The sequence below is a fragment of the Sciurus carolinensis genome, chromosome 1 (assembly GCF_902686445.1).
Source record: "Sciurus carolinensis chromosome 1, mSciCar1.2, whole genome shotgun sequence".
In the NCBI taxonomy this organism is placed as follows: Eukaryota; Metazoa; Chordata; class Mammalia; order Rodentia; family Sciuridae; genus Sciurus; species Sciurus carolinensis.
In genome coordinates this window covers 158,611,866-158,632,205 of record NC_062213.1, presented here as the reverse complement: position 1 = coordinate 158,632,205, position 20,340 = coordinate 158,611,866, and the positions used below count along the sequence as shown (strand labels likewise).

Sequence of the window (20,340 nt, the reverse complement as noted above, 5' to 3'; positions counted from 1 at the left end):
ACCTACCAAAATCTCTGGGGCATGAAAGTAGTACTAAGAGCGAAGTTTGCTGCACTGGGTGCATACATTAAAAGAATAAAAAGTCAACAAATAAATGACCTAACATTACATCTCAAAGTCCTAGAAAAAGAAGAAAAAAATCAATACCAAAAGCAGGAGAAGACAGGAAATAATTAAAATCAGAGTTGAAATCAATAAAACTGAAACAAAAGAAACAATTCAAAAAATTTAAAAGGTTGGTTCTTTGAAAAAATAAATAAAATCAATAAACACTTAGCCACACTAACAAAGAGAAAGGAAGAGAAAACTCAAATTACTAAAATTTGTGATGAAAAAGTAACTATCATGATGGATACTACTGAAATACAGAAGATAATGAGAAACTATTTTGAAAACTGATACTCAAATAAAATAGAAAAACTCAAAGACATCAACAAATTTCTAGAGACATATGATCTACCCAAACTGAAGCAGGAAGACACACACAATTCAAACAGATCAATTTCAAGCAAAGAAATAGAAGATGCCATCAAAAGACTACCAACCAAGAAAAGCCCAGGACCAGACAGATTTCCAGTTGAGTTCTACAAGACCTTCAAAGAACAATTAACACCAATCAATACTCCTAATATTATTCCATGAAATAGAAAAGAAGGGAACCCTTCCAAACTCATTCGATGAGGCTAGTATCACCCTTATGCCAAAACCAGACAAAGACACATCAAGGAAGGAAAACTTCAGACCAATATCCCTCATGAGCATACATGCAAAAATTCTCAATAAAATTCTGGCAAATCACAAACAAAATATATTTAAGAGGCTATCTTTTCTCCATTGCATATTTTTGGCCCCTTTGTCTAGTATGAGAAAATTGTATTTATTTGGGTTTGTGTCCGTGTCCTCTATTCTGTACCATTGATCCACCTTTCTATTTTGGTACCAATACCATGCCGTTTTTGTTACTATTGCTTTGTAGTAGAGTTGAAGATCTGGTATTGCGATACCCCCTGCTTCACTCTTTCTGCCAAGGATTGCTTTAGCTATTCTGGGTTTTTATTCTTCCAGATGAATTTCATAATTGCTTGCTCTATTTCTGTAAGGTACATCATTGGGATTTTAATTGGAATTGCACTGAATCTGTATAGCACTTTTGGTAGTATGGCCATTTTGACAATATTAATTCTTCCTATCCAAGAACATGGGAGATCTTTCCATCTTCTAAGGTTTTCTTGAATTTCTTTCTTTAGTGTTCTGTAGTTCTCATTGTAGAGGTCTTTCACCTCTTTTGTGAGATTGATTCCCAAGTATTTTATTTTTTTCGAAGCTATTGTGAATGGGGTAGTTTTCCTAATTTCTCTTTCTGAAGATTCATCGCTTATGTATAAAAATGCCTTAGATTTATGTGCATTGATCTTATATCCCGCTACTTTACTGAATTCACTTATGAGATCTAAAAGTTTTCTGGTGGAATTTCCTGGTTCCTCAACAAATGGTGCTGGGAGAATTGGAAATCCATATGCAACAGAATGAAACTAAACCCATATCTCTCACCCTGCACAAAACTAAACTCAAAATGGATTAAGGATCTCGGAATCAGACCAGAGACCTTGCATCTTATAGAAGAAAAAGTAGGTCCAGAGCTTCAACATGTCGGCTTAGGACCAGACTTCCTCAACAGGACTCCCATAGCACAAGAAATAAAAGCAAGAATCAATAACTGGGATAGATTCAAACTAAAAAGCTTTCTCTCAGCAAAGGAAACTATCAGCAATGCGAAGAAAGAGCCTGCAGAGTGGGAGAAAATCTTTGCCAATCATACTTCAGATAGAGCGCTAATCTCCAGAATCTATAAAGAACTCAAAAAACTCTACACCAAGAATACAAATAATCCAACTGACAAATGGGCTAAGGAAATGAATAGACACTTCACAGAAGAAGATATACAAGCAATCAACAAACATATGGAAAAATGTTCAACATCTCTAGTAATAAGAGAAATGCAAATCAAAACCACCCTAAGATTCCATCTCACCCCAATTAGAATGGCAATTATCAAGAATACAAGCAACAACAGGTGTTGGCGAGGATGTGGGGAGAAAGGTACACTCCTACATTGCTGGTGGGGCTGCAAATTAGTGCAGCCACTCTGGAAAGCAGTGTGGAGATTCCTTAGAAAACTTGGAATGGAACCACCATTTGACCCAGCTATCGCACTCCTTGGCCTATACCCAAAGGACTTAAAATCAGCATATTACAGAGATACAGCCACATCAATGTTCATAGCTGCTCAATTCACAATAGCCAGATTGTGGAACCAACCTAGATGTCCTTCAATTGATGAATGGATAAAGAAAATGTGGTATATATATACAATGGAATATTACTCAGCCATAAAGAATGATAAAATTATGGCATTTGCAGGCAAATGGATGAAACTGGAGAATATCATGCTAAGTGAGATAAGCCAATCTCAAAAAACCAAAGGAAGAATGATATCGCTAATAAGTGGATGATGACACATAATGGGGGGTGGGAAGGGTTAGTGTTGGGGTTGGAGTTGGGTTTAGGGAGGGGGGCAGGAATGGAGGAAGGAAGGACTGTATAGAAGGAGGGGAAGGGTGGGAGGGGAGGGGGGGAAGGGAAAAAAATGGCAGAATGAATCAAACAACATTACCCTATGTAAATTTATGATTACACAAATGGTATGCCTTTACGCCATGTACAGACAGAGAAACAACATGTATCCCATTTGTTTACAATAAAAAAAAAACAAAAAAAACAAAAATATATTTAAAAGATAGTGCACCATGATTAAGTGAGGTTCATCCCTGGAATGCAAGGTTGGTTCAACATACAGTAATCAATAAATGCAATACATCACATCAATAGACTTAAAGACAAGAATCATACAATTTTTCTCAATAGATGTAGAGAAAGTATCTGACAATATACAGCACCTCTTCGTGTTGAAAATGCTAGAAAAACTAAGAATAATAGGAACATAACTCAACATTGTAAAAGCTATCTATGCTAAGCCCACGGCCAACGTCATTCTAAATGGAGAAAAATTGAAAGTATTCTCTCTAAAAACTGGAACGAGACATGAATGGCCTCTTTCACAACTTCTATTCAACATCATCCTTGAAACCCTAGCCAGAGCAATCAGACAGACGAAAGAAATTAAAGGGATACAAACAGGAAAAGAACTCAAACTATCACTATTTGCCCATGGCATGATTCTATAGTTAGAAGAACCAAAAAAACTGCACCAGAAAACTTCTAGAACTCATAAAGGAATTCAGCAAAGTAGCAGGATATAAAATCAACACCTATAAATCAAATGCATTTCTATACATAAGCAATGAATCCACTGCAAGAGAAATTAGGAAAACTACCCCATTCACAATAGTCTTAACAAAAGTAAAATACTTGGAAGTAAATCTAACAAAATAGGTGAAAGACCTATATAATGAAAACTACAGAATACTGAAGAAAGAAATTGAAGAAGACCTTAGAAGATGGAAAGACCACCCACCTCTTAGATAGGTAGAATTAATATTGTCAAAATGGCCATACTACCAAAAGTGTTATACAGATTCGATGCAATTCTTATTAAAACCCCAATGACATTCTTCATACGAATAGAATTTCATTCTTCATGAAATTCATTTGTAAAAATAAGAGACCCAGAATAGCCAAAGAAATTCTTAGCAAGAAAAATGAAGCAGGAGGCATCACATTACCAGAGCTTAAGCTATACTACAGAGCAATAGTAACACAAACAGCATGGTATTGGCACCAAAATAGACATGTAGACCAATGGTACAAAATAGAAGACACAGAGGAAAAACCACATAAATACATTTATCTCGTACTAATCAAAGGTGCCAAAAATATACATTGGAAAAAAGATAGCCTCTTCAACAAATGGTGCTGGGAAAACTGGAAATCCATATGCAACAAAATGAAGTTAAACCTCTATCTCTCACCCTGCACAAAAATCAACTCAAAGTGGATTGAAGACTTAGGCACTAGAACAGAGACACTGTGCCTATAATAGAAGAAAAAATAGGCCCAAATCTTCATCATGTTGTTTTAGGACCTAACTTCCTCAAGAGGACTCCTAAAGTGCAAGAAGTAAAATCAAGAATCAATAAATGGTATGGATTCAACTAAAAAGCTTCTTCTCAGCAACGGAAACAATCCATAATTTGAAGAGAAAGCCTACAGAATGGGAAACAACCTTTATCACATGCACCTCAGATAGAGTATTAATCTCCAAGACAAATAAAGAACTCAAAAAACAGCACCAAAAAAACAAATAACCCAGTCAATAAATGGGATAAGGAACTTCACAGACACTTCACAGAAAAAGAAATAAATCAATCAACAAACATATCAAAAAATGTTCATCATCTCTTGCAATTAGAGAAATGCAAATCAAAACTGCTCTAAGATTTCATCTCACTCCAGTCAGAATGGCAATTATCAAAAATACAAGCAATAGGCTGGGGATATAGCTCAGTTGGTAGAGTGCTTGCCTTGCAAGCAGAAGGCCCTGGGTTCAATCCCAGCACCGCAAAAAAAAAAAAAAAAAAAAATACAAGCAATAATAAGTGTTGGCGTGGATGTGGGGGGAAAGGTACACTCATACATTGTTGGTAGGACTGCAGATTGGTGCAACTACTTTGGAAAGCAATATGGAGATTCCTGAGAAAACTTGAAATAGAACCACCATTTGACCCAGCTATCCCACTCCTCAGTTTATACTCAAAGAACATAAAATCAGCATACTACAGTGACATAGCCACATCAATGTCTATAGCAGCTCAATTCATGATAGCAAAACTATGTAACCAATGTAGATGTCCTTCAACAGATGAATGGAAAAAGAAGATGTGTTACATATACATAATGGAATATTACTCAGTCTTAAAGAAGAATGAAATTATGGCATTTGCAGGTAAATGGATGGAACTAGAGAATACCATGCTAAGTGAAAAAAGCCAATCCCAGAAAACCAAAGGCCAAATGTTTTCTCTGATAAGTGGATGCTGATCCATAGTAGTAGGTGGGTAGGGAAAATGAAGGAACTTTGGATTGTACAGAGGGGAGTGAGGGGAAGGATGGGGTGGGTGGGGATGGGAAGGACAGTGGATTGAGATGAACATTATTACCCTATACACATGTATGAAAAAATTTAAAACATACTAGAAGGAAATGTATCAAAGTCCTAAAAATAGTTACCTCTGAGAAAGATGAACAACTTGTTTTCTTTAGTCTTCTGAGTTTTCATTTTATATTTTCTATTACTATAAACTCTAATAACATATTTTACATTATTTTAGTGAAAGAAGATGGGTAGATTACCCCAAGTGGTATCCTCCCAAGATTCAGGGAAACTTCTGAATGAGACTAGGGAACTGTTCAAAAAATAAAATATCCTTCCATTACCTGAATTAAAAACTTTTCTTTTTCTTTTTTAAGATGGTGTCTACCTATGTTGCCCAGACTGGTCTCAAAGACTCCTCCTGCCTCAGCCTCTGAGTACCTGAAATAAAGATTTGCACCTCCATACCCACCTTGTTTGAATTCTAAAAGCTAACTTATGATAACTATAAACAAGAAAAACTAAAATTTTCCATGAATTACCATGTTTAGAACTTTTTCATCACCTCAAAAAGAAATTTGGTACCAATTGGTACTCCAATTTCCCGCAACCCCCTAACTCCTACCCCTAGGCAGGTGCTAATTCACTTTGTTCTACAAATTTGACTATTTCATTTCACAGAAATGTGATGTATTCACAGAAATGGAATCATACAATATACTGTAGTCTTTTAATGACTGACTTCTTAGCAAATTTTCAAGATTGATTTACTGTAGCATATACCAGTATTTCATTCTTTTTTTTTTAGTAGCTCAATAATAGACCATAGCATGAGTACACTACATTAAGAAACAAAGTTTTAATTCAAATCTGTTTTCTTTCCTCCAGTCTTTTAGTGAAATGTGAAATCTATTAAAAGAAATGTTCAAGCTGGGCATAGTGGAACAGACCTGTAATCCCCTCAAGAGGCCGAGGCAGAAGGATCACAAGTTCAAAGCCAGTCGCAGCAAAAGTGAGGTACTAAGCAACTCAGTGAGACTGTCTCTAAATAAAATACAAAATAGGGCTGGGGATGTGGCTCAGTGGTTGAATAACCCTAAGTTCAATCCTGGTGTGCCCCCCACAAAAAAGAATGAATGAAAGAAAGGAAGAAAGAAATAAGAAAAGAAAAAGGAAGAAAAGGGCTGGGCATATGGTTCAATGGTTAAGCAACCTTGGGTTCAATTCCTGGTTCCAAAAAAGAAATAGAAAAAAATAGTATTCATTTATTTAAAGAAGCTTCACACATTACAACTGAAAATCTTGCAAATTTATCTTTTCTTTGAGTTTACATTTCATACATAATCTTGGTTTTAAAATGAATATACTTATTTTTAAAAAGGACAAAAGCCTCCAAGTTTCATAAGAGGACTCAATCTGAGGGAAATACTATTACTTCCTTATCTACATACTTACAGATAGAAGAAATAGCAAGGTTTTGGTTTGTGAAACATTTTTATAATGAATAAGTCATTCCATTCAATTTAGAGAATTATAACATGAAAGATACTGACCTCAGGAGATAGTACAGAATAAGCCTGTGGTGGTTTTTCTAGTGAGACTGGTAGGCAAAACTGGCCAGTCTTCAACCGTCCATTCTGAAGCATTGGTATCCACTTTTAAATGAAAAGTAAACAATTATAACTTAAATGTGTTTGTTATCAAAATAATTACTTGGAAAATCTGTCCTAAGAACTCGGTATTAGCTAAATTTGTCTCTTATCACCAAACATAAGGTATTTAATTATATAAATAATAATTACAAGCTTTCCTAATTCCTCTAAAGGCAAGTTACCTTCATGACATTTCATCAAGGAGGATGCCTCAAAACATTATTTTACTAACCATGTAATGTATAATATAGGGGGTCCTTATTACCTAAGGAAAAGTTCATCCTTAAAAAAGGACATGAAGTGAATCAATTTTAAAACTGTGATAACAGTTTCAATGTGAATAGTGAAAGATTAACCAGCCTATGACTGCTGACAACCAAACTGAAAGTATGAACATAAACTTATTTTCTTACAATTAACAAAATTCATGTCACAAATGCCAGAAACAAAAATAATAAATCAAATGTTGATTTTCCTCTTTTGGGTGGAAGCACAATTTTTCTGACAAAATTATGGACAGTACATTATAATGCTAATCTTAATTTTACTTTTGTATTTCAAAGATTTTTGAAAATTACTTGAGAGGTTTAATTTCTTTGGTAAGAAATTAATTTCTTTTATTAATTTTACATTCAAATTATTCTCTCCTTATATTTCACTGTTGGGTAAACACTCAGTATTCAGGACCAACACCTATGTGTTTATACAAGTTTATCAATTTGTTGATTTCATTTATCACACTAATGAGCATTATCTTGTTATGATGACTATCATACAAATGCAATTTATAACTGTAGGGAAGCAGGGAATATTCAAATAATAAATGAAAATATCTTAAGTATCATAAATATTTTAACTATCAAAGAGCTAAATATTTAATAAGAAGGACTTACTGTATATCCAACTGGGGTTTCAAGAGGAGTATTTTGTTTTTGTTGACAACTAACATGATAGAAAGTAAAAAGCAAGTGATGATGATCAGTTAAAGTAGCAGGGAGTTTAACCTTGACTTCTTCATGAAAATCAGGAGACCTTCATACAAAAGAACAAAAACAGAAATAAATAATCAGTAATATGCCCAAAGTAATTATTGCATTTGTACATTTGAGCAATTTTAAAATTAATTTTAGTATTCATGCTTTAATTTTCCTCTAATCCAAAATATTTTTCTTTATTCCCAATCTCCAAATAATTAAATTCTACTTCTAGATGAGAAAGCTATCATTGTTTCTGAAATTTCTCATCCCATTTTTATTAATGGGTAAATAATCTTACTACTAGAAAATTCATTAATTATTACCACCTTGATATTGAGATCTATACTGAATCTATATGTAAAAGGAGATTTAGGTAGCGCTTTCTACATTTATGAATCTATTCTGACATACACAGAAAAAATAACAGGAGCTTTATAAGTATATATTTAAAACCATACTATAGAAAAGCATTTTTTCTTTTGTAGGAGTACCATTTCATATTAAGCCTGATTTGTATCATCTTTTTGTTAAAAAAAATATATATATATATATATATATCTTTATATATATATAAAGATACCCTAATATGAAGTTGGGCTCTCTGTGGAATGTCTTATATCAATTATTTAATTGTTAACAAAATAAAAAATATTACCAAAACATGGAGGAGAACTGACTTAAGTAAAAACAACAGCAACAACAAAAAGATAAAATCAGGGAATGTCCACAAATTTCATTTGTCCCACAGTTTAGAAATGCTTCTACACACTACAAGAGTACAATAATTATCATGTTTCATCAAACATGTTTCATCATATTTTGTCTCAACATCCATTGAGATGGGGCATTTTAAAAGGAAAGCATGATTGGTATTCATGATATCCATTTAAAGGGGACAGAACCTTAGCATCCCAAACTTCCATACTAAGATTAATATTTAGAAAAATGCAACTAAACCATGTGGCCCCACCCATCTTTAAAATGAAGGCTGTTCCAACAATTAAGAGATTTTTTTCTTAAAGGCTAATTGGTCAAATATCCTTTCCTCTCAAATAAGCCTCAAAAACATGTTAATAGGTATGGATTTGGTCACAAAAAAAAAAGGGGGGGGGAATCTAGGCTTTAAATAATACTAATAAGAAAGAGCTGATGCTAGCCATCTGAAAACTTACTGACTTTGGAGGGGGGAAAAGCTATAAATCCTATTAATAATGTCACCAATTATCACTGAATTATGAAAAAGGTGAATTTACCAGCAATGTCAGACGGTACTGTCATTTTAATTCCACTAATGCTGAGAGCAAAATAATAATGATTATTATTATTACAACCTAGATGAAACTGAGAAATTTTAAGAAATTACTACCTTATTTATCAACACCTTTCCTGGTATTGAATGTTTTGGTTCATTTCTTCCTGAATTCACATTATATGAAGGCTTTTGTGAAAAATTAAGTTATCTACAAGAATTACTCATTCAATAGGTAGGTTTAATTTGTCCAACTTTGGGCTACACACTGTTATTTCTGTGCTGGTCTTAAAGATGAATATAAGCAAACGATTACCCTCAAAGAGTGTTTAATTTAGTAAGAATATAAATAGGACACAGATCTCAATAGCTATGCTATAAAAAAAAAAAGAGGGGGGGGTTGGCAAACTATTTGGTTCAAGGGCCAAATCCAGTCCCCTACTTAGCTGTATATAGCCTGCAAATTAAGAATAGTTTTTATATTTTTATTTTTTAAAATATGTTTAGTTGTTGATGGACCTTCATTTTTATTTATTTATATGCAGTGCTAAGATTCGAACCCATTGCCTCCACATGCCAGGCAAGTGCTCTACCACTGAGCCACAACCCCAGCTCAGCTTTTATATTTTTAAATGGTTAAAAGATAATATATTTCATGTCATCTGAAAGTTATATGAAATTTAAATTTAAGTGTCCATAAGTAAAGCTTTGGAATGTAGCCACATCAATTTACAAGCAACTTTACTTAGTGTCTATGGTTGCTTTTGTGCTACAGTGGCAGAGTTGAATGAATACAGAAGAGGACTTGTGGGCCCAGACCTAAAACATATACTATCTAAGAGCTGGGGATGTGGCTCAGTGGTAGAGCACTTGCTCAGCATGGGTGATGCCCTGGGTTCAATCCCCAGTACTGGGAAAAAAGAAAGAAAGAAAATGTTTGCCAACCCCTGGTACAGAGCATGCAGGGTTAAGCTCTTAAAGAACAGAGAGGAACAGATTACTTCAAGTCTGAGATCAGGGGATTATCTACCATTGAGGAGGTGCTACTTGAGATAGGCAATACAGAATAAGTAGGAGTTCAATAAAAACAAGAAATCATCACCATAACAGAGAAGAAGATCTAAGAGAAGACCAGAAACAGGACAGCACAAGACATCTGCTAATGAAGCAGAAAGATCATCAAGATGTAAAAGTACATTGGCTATTAGGGAATAGAAGAGGGAAGGTAAAGATGTCTTAAATTTTGATCTGAACTAACTGGAAAAATGGTGGTACCATTAACAAAATAGAAAGTGAGAGATGGAGTCAGGGACAGATATATAGAAACTGAAAAGGCAGCAGGATACCGAAATGAATATTTACAGTAGGTCAATGAAAATACATGCATGTACTTCAGAAGGAAGATTAGAGCTAAAAATAAAGAGGTGGGAACAATCCACATAAGTATTAAATTAGAAGCATTTTCATTGAATGTAATTCTAAGAGATACATATGAGATTATTGAGAACGAATATAAGAGAAAAACAGTTAAGAACAAAGCCTTCGTGTTTTGTGCAGAATGCCTATACATATGGGATAAAGAATTATTATTACAAAAAAAAAAAGAGAATGTTTAAAGAAGTAGAAGAAAACTGGCAAACAGTCATAAAATAAAGGTGAGAAAGAAGAAAAGTTTTAAGGAGGGCAAGGAAAATACACACTATATAACAGCACTAAAGAAAGACGTGTTGTTATTATTTGAAGTCAGGGAAACATATTTGAGAATAAGAACCGAAGACAATGAAACAAACACTGAGGATGCAAGAGAAGGAATAACTGATTGGAACTATTCTTGAAGAGGTTGGATAATCAGTGTTAGAGAACAGGTGGAATGATTCCCATGGAGCAGGAAGTGGGCCATTATTACTTTTGAAAAAGAAAAAAAGACACAAGAGCCTGGGAATAACTTGAGGTGAAAAGTAGAGAAGTATGGATCTCAAGTTGGATGGTTTTCATGAACTTAATAAAAGGAATGCAGAGAGTAAAGCCAAAAGAAAAGGAGAACCTAGAGGAAACTCCTGCAGTTACTCTTATGTAAGAGGTTAAAATAAAAAACAAAAACAGTGACAATAAAATTATGAAAGAGCAGTGAGTCAAAAGAAGATAAAATAAAATGAATTAATATAGCCCTATCACATGACACAACAACATCAATTTGCAATATCCTTGATTTGTGAGATTTTGATTTTTTTTCCAACAGCATTCAATAATCCCCCCAAAATATAGCAGAAATTAAGGTTAACCAAAGTTACCAATTTCCCAAAGAAGTAAAATGGAAAGTCATTACATCAAAGGATTATTGCATGTTGAGAATACCAACAATTTTACTAGTGGGCTTAAGCTTAGTAAAGAGTTAAATAAAAACTAGAAAGTGCCAGGGGAAAACAACAGGGATAGATCAAAGGATCAGAGACCATAATGATAATCAATAACAGTAATGTAAAAATGAAAGGATCAGAGAATTCGATAGAAAAGATGTTTTTTGTACAAAGTCTTATATTTGAGATGTCTATGGAGAATGGCTGTGCATTTACAGACGAAAATCATAACCTCGATGTCAGCCTTAAACGTGGCACAGTCAGTGCAGCACAGCATTTGGTAACACACTAATGTGAGTGCTAACAATGTCACTGAGAAGTGAGTAACTTTGAAAGAAATATTTTAATTCAGTACCTGTTATGATATACTACGGCTGTATAGGCTTCCTTTGAAAACTCAGAACAGCTAGATTTACCAAAGATTACCTGTAACAAATAACAGCATGTTGAAACTTTGTTGTAATAAATGCTAGATGTTTCATATCTATGTAAGAATTTGTCTGATTTAATAACTTTGAGAAAATTGGGCAAAATTGGCCCAATGAAGAACAATGTGCCTACTGGCGTTCATTAAGTTTAATTGCTTAACTATAAATTTCTTTTCAATGATAGACCCATCTGACATTCAAACATTCAAAAAATTTCTATCAATTATACTTCTATCTAATGAGCAATAAGGTACATTTGTTTCCTTTTTTCTTAAAGAAAGTGAAAAATTCATTATTAAACTTGATATAGCATATTATTTGGAATTTATATAAGAAATGTGATTCTAGAATGGTGGCATAAATTTACTTTACAAATTGGTGGCTTTTTCACTCACCAGCAGAGTCATTCTGAAAGTTATAAATATTTATAAATCATATAAAAATCTCATTATTAGCTCAAGCTATGTATCCTTTGCTTCTAGTACACCCTGCAAGTTACTATACAATGGAGGAGGAGATCTGTTCTTATATCTTATACATATGTTTAAAAAAAAACCCACCACATTAAAAAAAAATACAGTATTACTTCTGGAAAAAGTTTAGAGACAAAATAATTCAACCTTATATATCTGCCTCTTGAATTCTGACAGGAATACTATGGCTAATTAGGGCAGCTAACTACAGAAATGGCTTAATGATATCAAGATCATAGCGATTATTACTATGAAACGAGAGTTAGATATGCAATGTTATTTAGCCATAGATTAAAATCTTAAGTCTGGCTAGCCATCTTTCATATACATGAACAGGAATGTGGGCATGTCAGTACACTTCCATCAACACAAACAGTAAACAACTAACTCTAAGTTCATTTCTTATGTAAAAGGATTAACTGGCATCACCCCTTATTAAAAGGGCATATGAGTAAGTATTCCTGCTTCTTTTTGTAACATTTTAAGCAGGTCCTTTAATTTTAAGGGTATATAAAAATAAAATTATTATGATTCTCCTACAGTCTCCTAGATAAGCCTTATTGATGAAATACCTTAGTATGTTTTTATAAAATGTTACTGTGAAAGAATTATGATGTTTACAATTTTAACATACTGACATTATATGATCATATAATTTCTGAGGATCCATTTTAATAGTCCTTATTTAAAAAAAAAAAAGCAAGCACATGCCCATGTATATATACTCTTTCAAACTAGTTACTCACATAAATACAAAAGCATTATATTTTAGATGATTAATAACACAAAAAATAAAAATAATGTAATACCTTTTATCCCTCAGAGAGGCTATCACTTTTCACAAGATAACTTATCTTTGTAACATGAATGACATAAAGTGGAAGGTGTTCCTTTTTTTTGACCACTGGACATACATTTTTAATCATTCAATAACATGGCCTGAGCATCAATTATGTACCGTAAACCACTATGCTAGGCATCAAGATACAGATATGAGTAAGACATGGCCCCTGCTCTCAAGGAGCTCACAGTCTAATGGGTGAGATGAAGAAATAAACATATAATCATAGAGTAATAACGCCTGTGAAAGTGAGAAGATGCTATGGTAGCACCAAAGAGGGAGTGTCTAACTGCCAGTGTAGGTAGGGTGCAGTAGGGGTTCTAGAAAAGGCCATAAATATGCTAAGACAAGAAGAATTTGTTAGGCAAACAATAAAAACAAATTATTTTACATAATCTACATCAGTCATGAGCTCCAATTCACACAGCAATTCATATATAGGCTGACAAAGCAACTATTTTCACAATCAAGTATCTTTTTATCAGTTATGATAATATATTCATTTCTTCAGCAGAAATGGAGAGCTAGTAAAGAGCATGAAATGATAAATTCAAACCTCAAAAATGAATTCTACATTTACTCAACAAATATTTATCCAGCATGTATTATATGCAATGATCTGAAATAGCTGTCATGGGAGAATACAAAGATGAATAATTTATGCTCACTGCTACCAAGGAGATATAAAAATGCTGATAAAACTGAGAAGAAATATATAAATATATAAATATATATAAAAATATAAATATATAAATATATATAAATATATAAATATATCTTTCCTACTGAGTAGAGACTCAAAAGAAACTGATTAAAAGACAGACATAGCAGGATAAAATAAAACTTAACAATGCACCCATTCTCAGCTAAGCATTTTCATTTTACTTTGCTTCTCAGAGGGTAAACATTTATCTACAGTCATAGCATACTCCTATTCCATGTTACCAACTTCAGTTGAGCCAAAAATCTACTGTCATGGAACTTGCATCCACTAATATTCCACAAATCTTAAGTGACAATTTTGGCAGTCAAGATTCTCCCCAGTCTGGCCTCTGTCCACTATTTCTGACTTAGCTTGCACTGCTCTGGACACAGGCAACTCACCACTGTACTTGGCACTGTTCAGAGACACTCCTAGACCTGAACTGTTTTCCTTCCCCAGCTCTCCAGGCCCACAGCCATTATATCAGAAAGGTCTTTGGTTTTATAGAATTATCTCTTCCTTGTGCTTGTTACCTCAGTAGAGCATTCTCTCCCACCTCTGAACACCTATTCTTTGGAATCACTACACCAATCTTGAAATGATTAGTACATATCTTGGTTGTCAATACTGGCTGCAAAATGAACACCCAGATGAGATTTTAAAATACTGATAGCTGGTTCAGATGCCCAGACTACTATTTGAATTAAGTGAGATTCAGCCTCATTGCCAGTATTTTTTTTAAAAGTTCCCCAGAAGAATCTAATATGCAGTTAAGACTGAGAACTAATACCAGTGTTTCTCAACCAAGACAGAAAGAGCTATCTATGTTAGAATTCCTGGGAAGCATTTTCAAACTATAACACAACCTTATACAAACCCCCATCACCTCCCACCTCCCTTACCTGGCCTTTCTCTCTAAAAGGGGATGAGGAAAATAAGAACCACACAAGCCAAAAGTAAAGTTGTCTGTATTTTGACAGAGTGCCCTCAGTGATACAAATCTGAATCTCTTTAAAAAGCCACTAATTTTATGTATTTGTTTTATATTCTCTAGATTATAAACCTTATTCATCTTTGTATCTCTGGGAGTGCCTAGCATATACAAGTCCTTAATAAATAAGTTAGACTTTAAGTAAATGCATTACTATCTGTATAGAACGTGATGCAACTAGAAATTTGGTTTAAAATATCACATTACTCTCCATTTTGAAACTGCCAACCAAGTGATACCAAAAAATCTACTTGAAACATTTCAAAGAATAGGATCAGTCAAGAATATTTCTTACCGGCATGGCATTGCTTGGATCTTCCCCATACATAAACTGAACTTTCACTGTTATATTTCTGGCAGAACCTTGACGATTGGCAAAATTAAGACTCTGAGGGTATATGTAGAGAAGATTTCTGTGAAGGAAACATTATAAATGACAGTGAATACATAACTAAAAACACTATGGATCACAAAAGAAACATTAAAATACTGAATTATTAATATTTGTAAGCCACTGGGCTAAAACATTTCACATATGTTTTACTTGACCTTAGAGCAATCATTCAAATCCACAGCAGTCAAATATATCCTGATTTTGCAGATTAACTGAAATCCAGGTTAATTGATTTTCCACATACTAGGTAAAAGACAAAGCTGAATTCAGAGTACAAGTCAGTCAGACTTCAAAACTCATTATCTTTCCTCTACAAGAGGCTTTTGGGAAATAAATGAGAAGGGACTGAAACTTTATTAAGATTATTATAATATTACCTGAGTTATCTAAGCAGATATAAGGATGGCATTTATAAATGTGGTGTTTATAAAAATGTGATTAAGGATTTAAGAGGTATGATATTCCACCGTATTGTTCAAAAATACATTACAATATAGTGGGTATAACAGAAATAGGTAATTACTGAGGCAATTGTGTTCTACCCTGCATTTACTTGACTTCTTGTCCAGTTCGTGATTGTGCATCTTGCAGAAATTTTAATAGTACCTGTTGCTGTCAATCTAAAGAGAAATAATTCAAGACACTAAAAGAAAGAGCTAAGTTAAAAAAAAGAGAGAGAGAGAGAGAGAGAGAGTTACTTTACTTGAAGACTAGTGTTTAGAGCTAATGAATAAGACTTCAAGAATAACAAAACCTTGCTAATCAACTGCTGGGGCAATGAAAATAGGTCTAAATTTTCTGGAGGGTGGTAAGGCAATATAGAAATGTTAAATGGACACATAAACTTTGACTCAACGAACCCATCTCTACTATGAGAACTATGCACATGTATAAAAGGGTATCTTGAAAGTAATTCATTATATTTTTCACAATTACAAATAATTATAAAGAAACATAATGATCATTAGTATGTTAAGCATCCCTAATCTAAAAATCCAAAATCCAAATCTGAATGAGCACTGACATGATGACACAAATCTGATGGTTCAATGTACACAAATTTGTTTCATGCAGAAAAATAAGTAAAATGTTGTATAAAATTACCTTCTGGCTATGTGTATAAGATATGCATTAAACAGATGAATTTCATGTTTAGACTTGGGTTCTATTCCCTAATATATTTCATTATGTGCATTGCAAATATTCCAAAATTTTTAAAATTGAAATATGAAACACTGATTCTAAGCATTTCAGATAAGGGATCCTCAATTTGTACTAAATTGGTAAATTAAACTAAGACACATCAATATGAGTCTCTAGAATGATAATATGTACCAGTGTTAATCAATGTGGAAAGAAATATTTCATATGATGGATGGGGGATAACAGGTCCCAGAGTAGGATGCATAGTAACATTACCCTATTTATAGAAAATTTTCTGTGGGCATCTGTGTATGATGTGACAAGGGAAGGAAAGGAAGAAAGAGAAAATGGATAAAATTGTATTTCTAAAAAAATAATACTGATGACTTTAGTTTCTCTTTTAGTTAACATTGATGGCTTAAATTTCTTTTTCATACTTTTCCATTTTATTTAAATTGTTAGTGAAAATATATGATCTTTGCAATTAAAAAAGCAATAAAGCAGTTTACATGATGGAGGACGGAACTGCCCTTGACAAGAAGCATACACTCTGGAAGTAGTAAAGATTGAGAAGAGTCAGTTGTACTCAAACAGTCAAAAGTGCAAAAGGCAAATATGGAAGTAGTATGACTGGTAAGGCTGCTAATCAAAGAGATCGAAGATGATTATGACTGACAACTAAGTCATCAAATAAAATCTGTACAGGGAATATCTGATTTCCCAACAAATATCTCACACAATATTGGGCACTAGGAAAATAAAGTAAGACTGAGAGGCCATTCCCTAGTTTTGAGGAACATACAGCCCAATGGGACAAAACTGCCTACAAACAGACTATTTCAAAACAGTTAGTGTTATGAGAGAGGTATTTGGAAAAGACAGGTACTCAGCTCTCTGAATAAAGCAGACTGGTTTGTGCCATTTTTTCCCAGAACCTAGATTTTAATGATTGGCATCCCTTTTTTGTCATTTACCATATTCTTCTGTAAATAGAGAGTTGGATCTAAAGTCTTGGTCATATTAAGGTTCATTTTTTTTTTAAAGCAAGATTACTTCATAAAGGATATCATGTTCTTCTACCACAAAGAAAATGTTTGGTTCTTCTTTTTGCACAATTAATGAATAATGATGATCAATACCTAAATTCATTAATCCACTAAGGGTTGCCCAAAAGTAATTTTCTATCATTCCTTCTTTATTTAACAGCTGGGACGCCTCTATGAAGGTGACTTTCCCTCATCTACTATTTGCTTTGCCAGTGAGCCATTATATGAGAGTCAGGAATAAATGTTTGATTCTTTTCCATTACTTTCAAGTTTTCAAAGCAGTAAGTGGGTATACTCCAATTCTCTAAAAGGGATCAATTAAGTCTTTTTCAAAAAAGCACACTTTGTTTACTTATAGATCAAGCTTTCTTAATGGGCTTCAACACATTGCAGTTATTATTATCCTTATGAACATTCAAACTGTCCCATCTTTGGCAAATTAAAAAAACAATTCAAACTGGTTGTAGACTTAGTTATAGTAGTCTTTGAGAACTTCTTGCTTTTTCTAATGATTAGACAATCCAGGTTTTTCTTGCACATTTTCTTCTCTGACCTGGAATCTGTCATTTCTCCAAGAAACTGTGGTTCTTTTGAGTAATAAACATTTTTTCCAAACTAGTTGGGGCATTTATTGTGGGTTAGTCATTTTGTTTTAGGACATTTGGGTACAAAAAGTAAGAAGAAAACTGCTTTCAACATTAAATAAATTCTGAGTTCACACTTCTATTACCAACTAATATCAGGACTACAAAGTATGTACTTAAATCTTTCTACACTGCATCTACATATAATCTTTCCTATGCTGAGAATTATTTTTGAAGACACGAACTATAACAGAATTAGAATTATGTCATTTAATTTGTGTATTCCAAGAATGCTGACTTAAGGAACTTCAAGATTCTGTGGTCAGACAGGGATAAGCCTAACAAAAATACTGAAATGGCAGCCACAGTCTAGAAGGGAAACCAGAAAAATAAAATAGAAACCAAAGAAAGAAAAGAAGAAAAACAGGTAGTATCAAACGCTACTCAGGGGCCAGGCATGTGGTACATGCTGTAATGCCAGTGACTCAGGAGGCTGAGGCAGGAGGACTGATTTCAAGGCTACCCTCAGCAACTTTAAAAAGACCCTAAGTAACTTAGGGAGAGCCTGTCTTAAAAAAATCGGGGAATGGGTGCTGGGGACTTCGCTAGGTGATAAAGTTGCCCCTGAGTTCAATTCCCAGTACCAAAAAACCTAGAACAAAAAAACAAATGCTACTCAGTGGCCAAATGAGATAAGAACTTTAAAACATTCATGGGATTTAGCAACATGAAAATCATTCCATAATCTCAGTTTGAAAACAGATAAAAGTAGGTTCAGGAGTAAGCATGGGGAGGTAAGAAAATGAAATAAATCAGTAAAATTCTTAAAAGTGTTGCTGTAAAGGGGGAAAAGATAATGCAATAATTATGTACAAAAAATGGGAGTTTCTTGAAGTCTTTTATGGTGGCAAATTTAGAGCCTGATTAAATCCTAATGAAAAGAATTCAGTTGATACAGAGTTTGCAAATATTAGAACAAGAAAAGAAAGTATGATTCCTGAGATGATGAAAGAAGAGCATCCAAAGTATATAACAATGTACCAACATTCATTATGTCTATAATTCCTTGTAACAAACATGTACTTAGTATCCCAAGTGTGCTATGTATTAAGAATATAGAGTAAAAGAAGTTCTTGACTTCAAAGAATTCACGGTCCAGAAGGGAAATCAGACAAAGCAGATAAATACAATGTAGTACAATAAGCACTGTGAAAAATGACACTGGAGCCCGTCTGAGGATTTGGGATTAAACAACCTGCCCACAAATTTCATTGAGCAAGTTTCAAGATAAAACAGACATGTAAAACACAGAAAAGTAAAAAATAGCACCCATGTCCCTGTAATTTGATTACATAATCTGTAATCATCTTATTCATTTATGTATTACTTTATTTTTAAAATATATCTTCTCTTACAGAGTCCAAACTCCAGGAGGGCAAGACCTTGCATATCAATTTAACTGCTATATTCCCAATGTCTACAATGTTACTTCATATTTACTGAATGAATGAGTTCAAATCCCCAGCACCCCCCCCCAAAAAAAAAGAATGAATGAATGAGTGAATGAATAGTAGAGAATGCACATGAAATTTAGTGATTTAATATTTCTAGGAATTTAAATTGAAGGTTAAATAGGAACTAACTGAACATTATCTACAAACTGTGTGATTTTCACTATAAGTAATAAAATTTTAATCCCAACTTATCTGAAGGCATGCAACTGAATCCAGATTATTTTCCATTTGATTAAGAACTCCACTAATAAATTCCCAAATGAACCAGTAAGTCTTTACTTTGTATTTCAAAATACTCCCTCAAAGTAATTTCAAATCAGCAAGGTTAAAAAGCAGATTAGAAAGAAAAATGTTAAAAGATATCTAGACACTTAGGGGGGAAAAGACAAATTCATACTGCATTCCCTCATTGCAAGAAATTCCAGATTAATCAAAGGCTTAAATAATAAAATCATAAAGTACTAGAAGAGCTTTACAGTAACCATATGTTATAGGCAAGGAAGCCACTCTAACATAGCCACAAAAATCATAAAACATAAAATTTTAGAGCTATGTAGGAAGTGGTATCATAAACACAGATTAAAAAAAATAACAATTTGAAAAGAGCTATTTGTTATACGTAAGACAGAGTTAGCATCCATAATATGTAATTACTAAAATTAGTTAAAAAGAGACAAATTTTAAGGGGGGGGTCATTGGGGGAAGATTTATGTACATACCCAACTAATTTGAAAAAGAGAACAAAGTATGTGGCTAGAAAAACAATCAAGATAGATATTTGCCTATTAGATTTATCAATTTTTTTTGTCTTTTTTCACTCAAAATATTGATAAAAGTATATGAGAAAGAAAAATTCTCATATTTTCCTGGCAGGGATA

The 20,340-nt window shown here is 33.4% G+C and overlaps 1 protein-coding gene across 9 annotated transcripts in view; it reads right to left on the bottom strand.

Moving 5' to 3' along the window:
- The window catches only part of Dock7 (dedicator of cytokinesis 7), a 226,457-nt gene that overhangs the window by 112,726 nt on the left and 93,391 nt on the right, over positions 1-20,340 (bottom strand). For all 9 annotated transcript variants that reach the window (XR_007108752.1, XM_047552901.1, XM_047552908.1 and 6 more), the window contains exons 15-18: positions 15,077-15,194; positions 11,701-11,771; positions 7,656-7,794; positions 6,664-6,765 (exon numbers count right to left, since the gene is read on the bottom strand). Coding sequence is in view for 8 of the 9 variants with exons in the window: in XM_047552901.1 (XP_047408857.1) it covers positions 6,664-6,765; positions 7,656-7,794; positions 11,701-11,771; positions 15,077-15,194 (430 nt within the window). In the remaining variant the exon portion in view is untranslated. The remainder of the gene's footprint in view (positions 1-6,663; positions 6,766-7,655; positions 7,795-11,700; positions 11,772-15,076; positions 15,195-20,340) is intronic.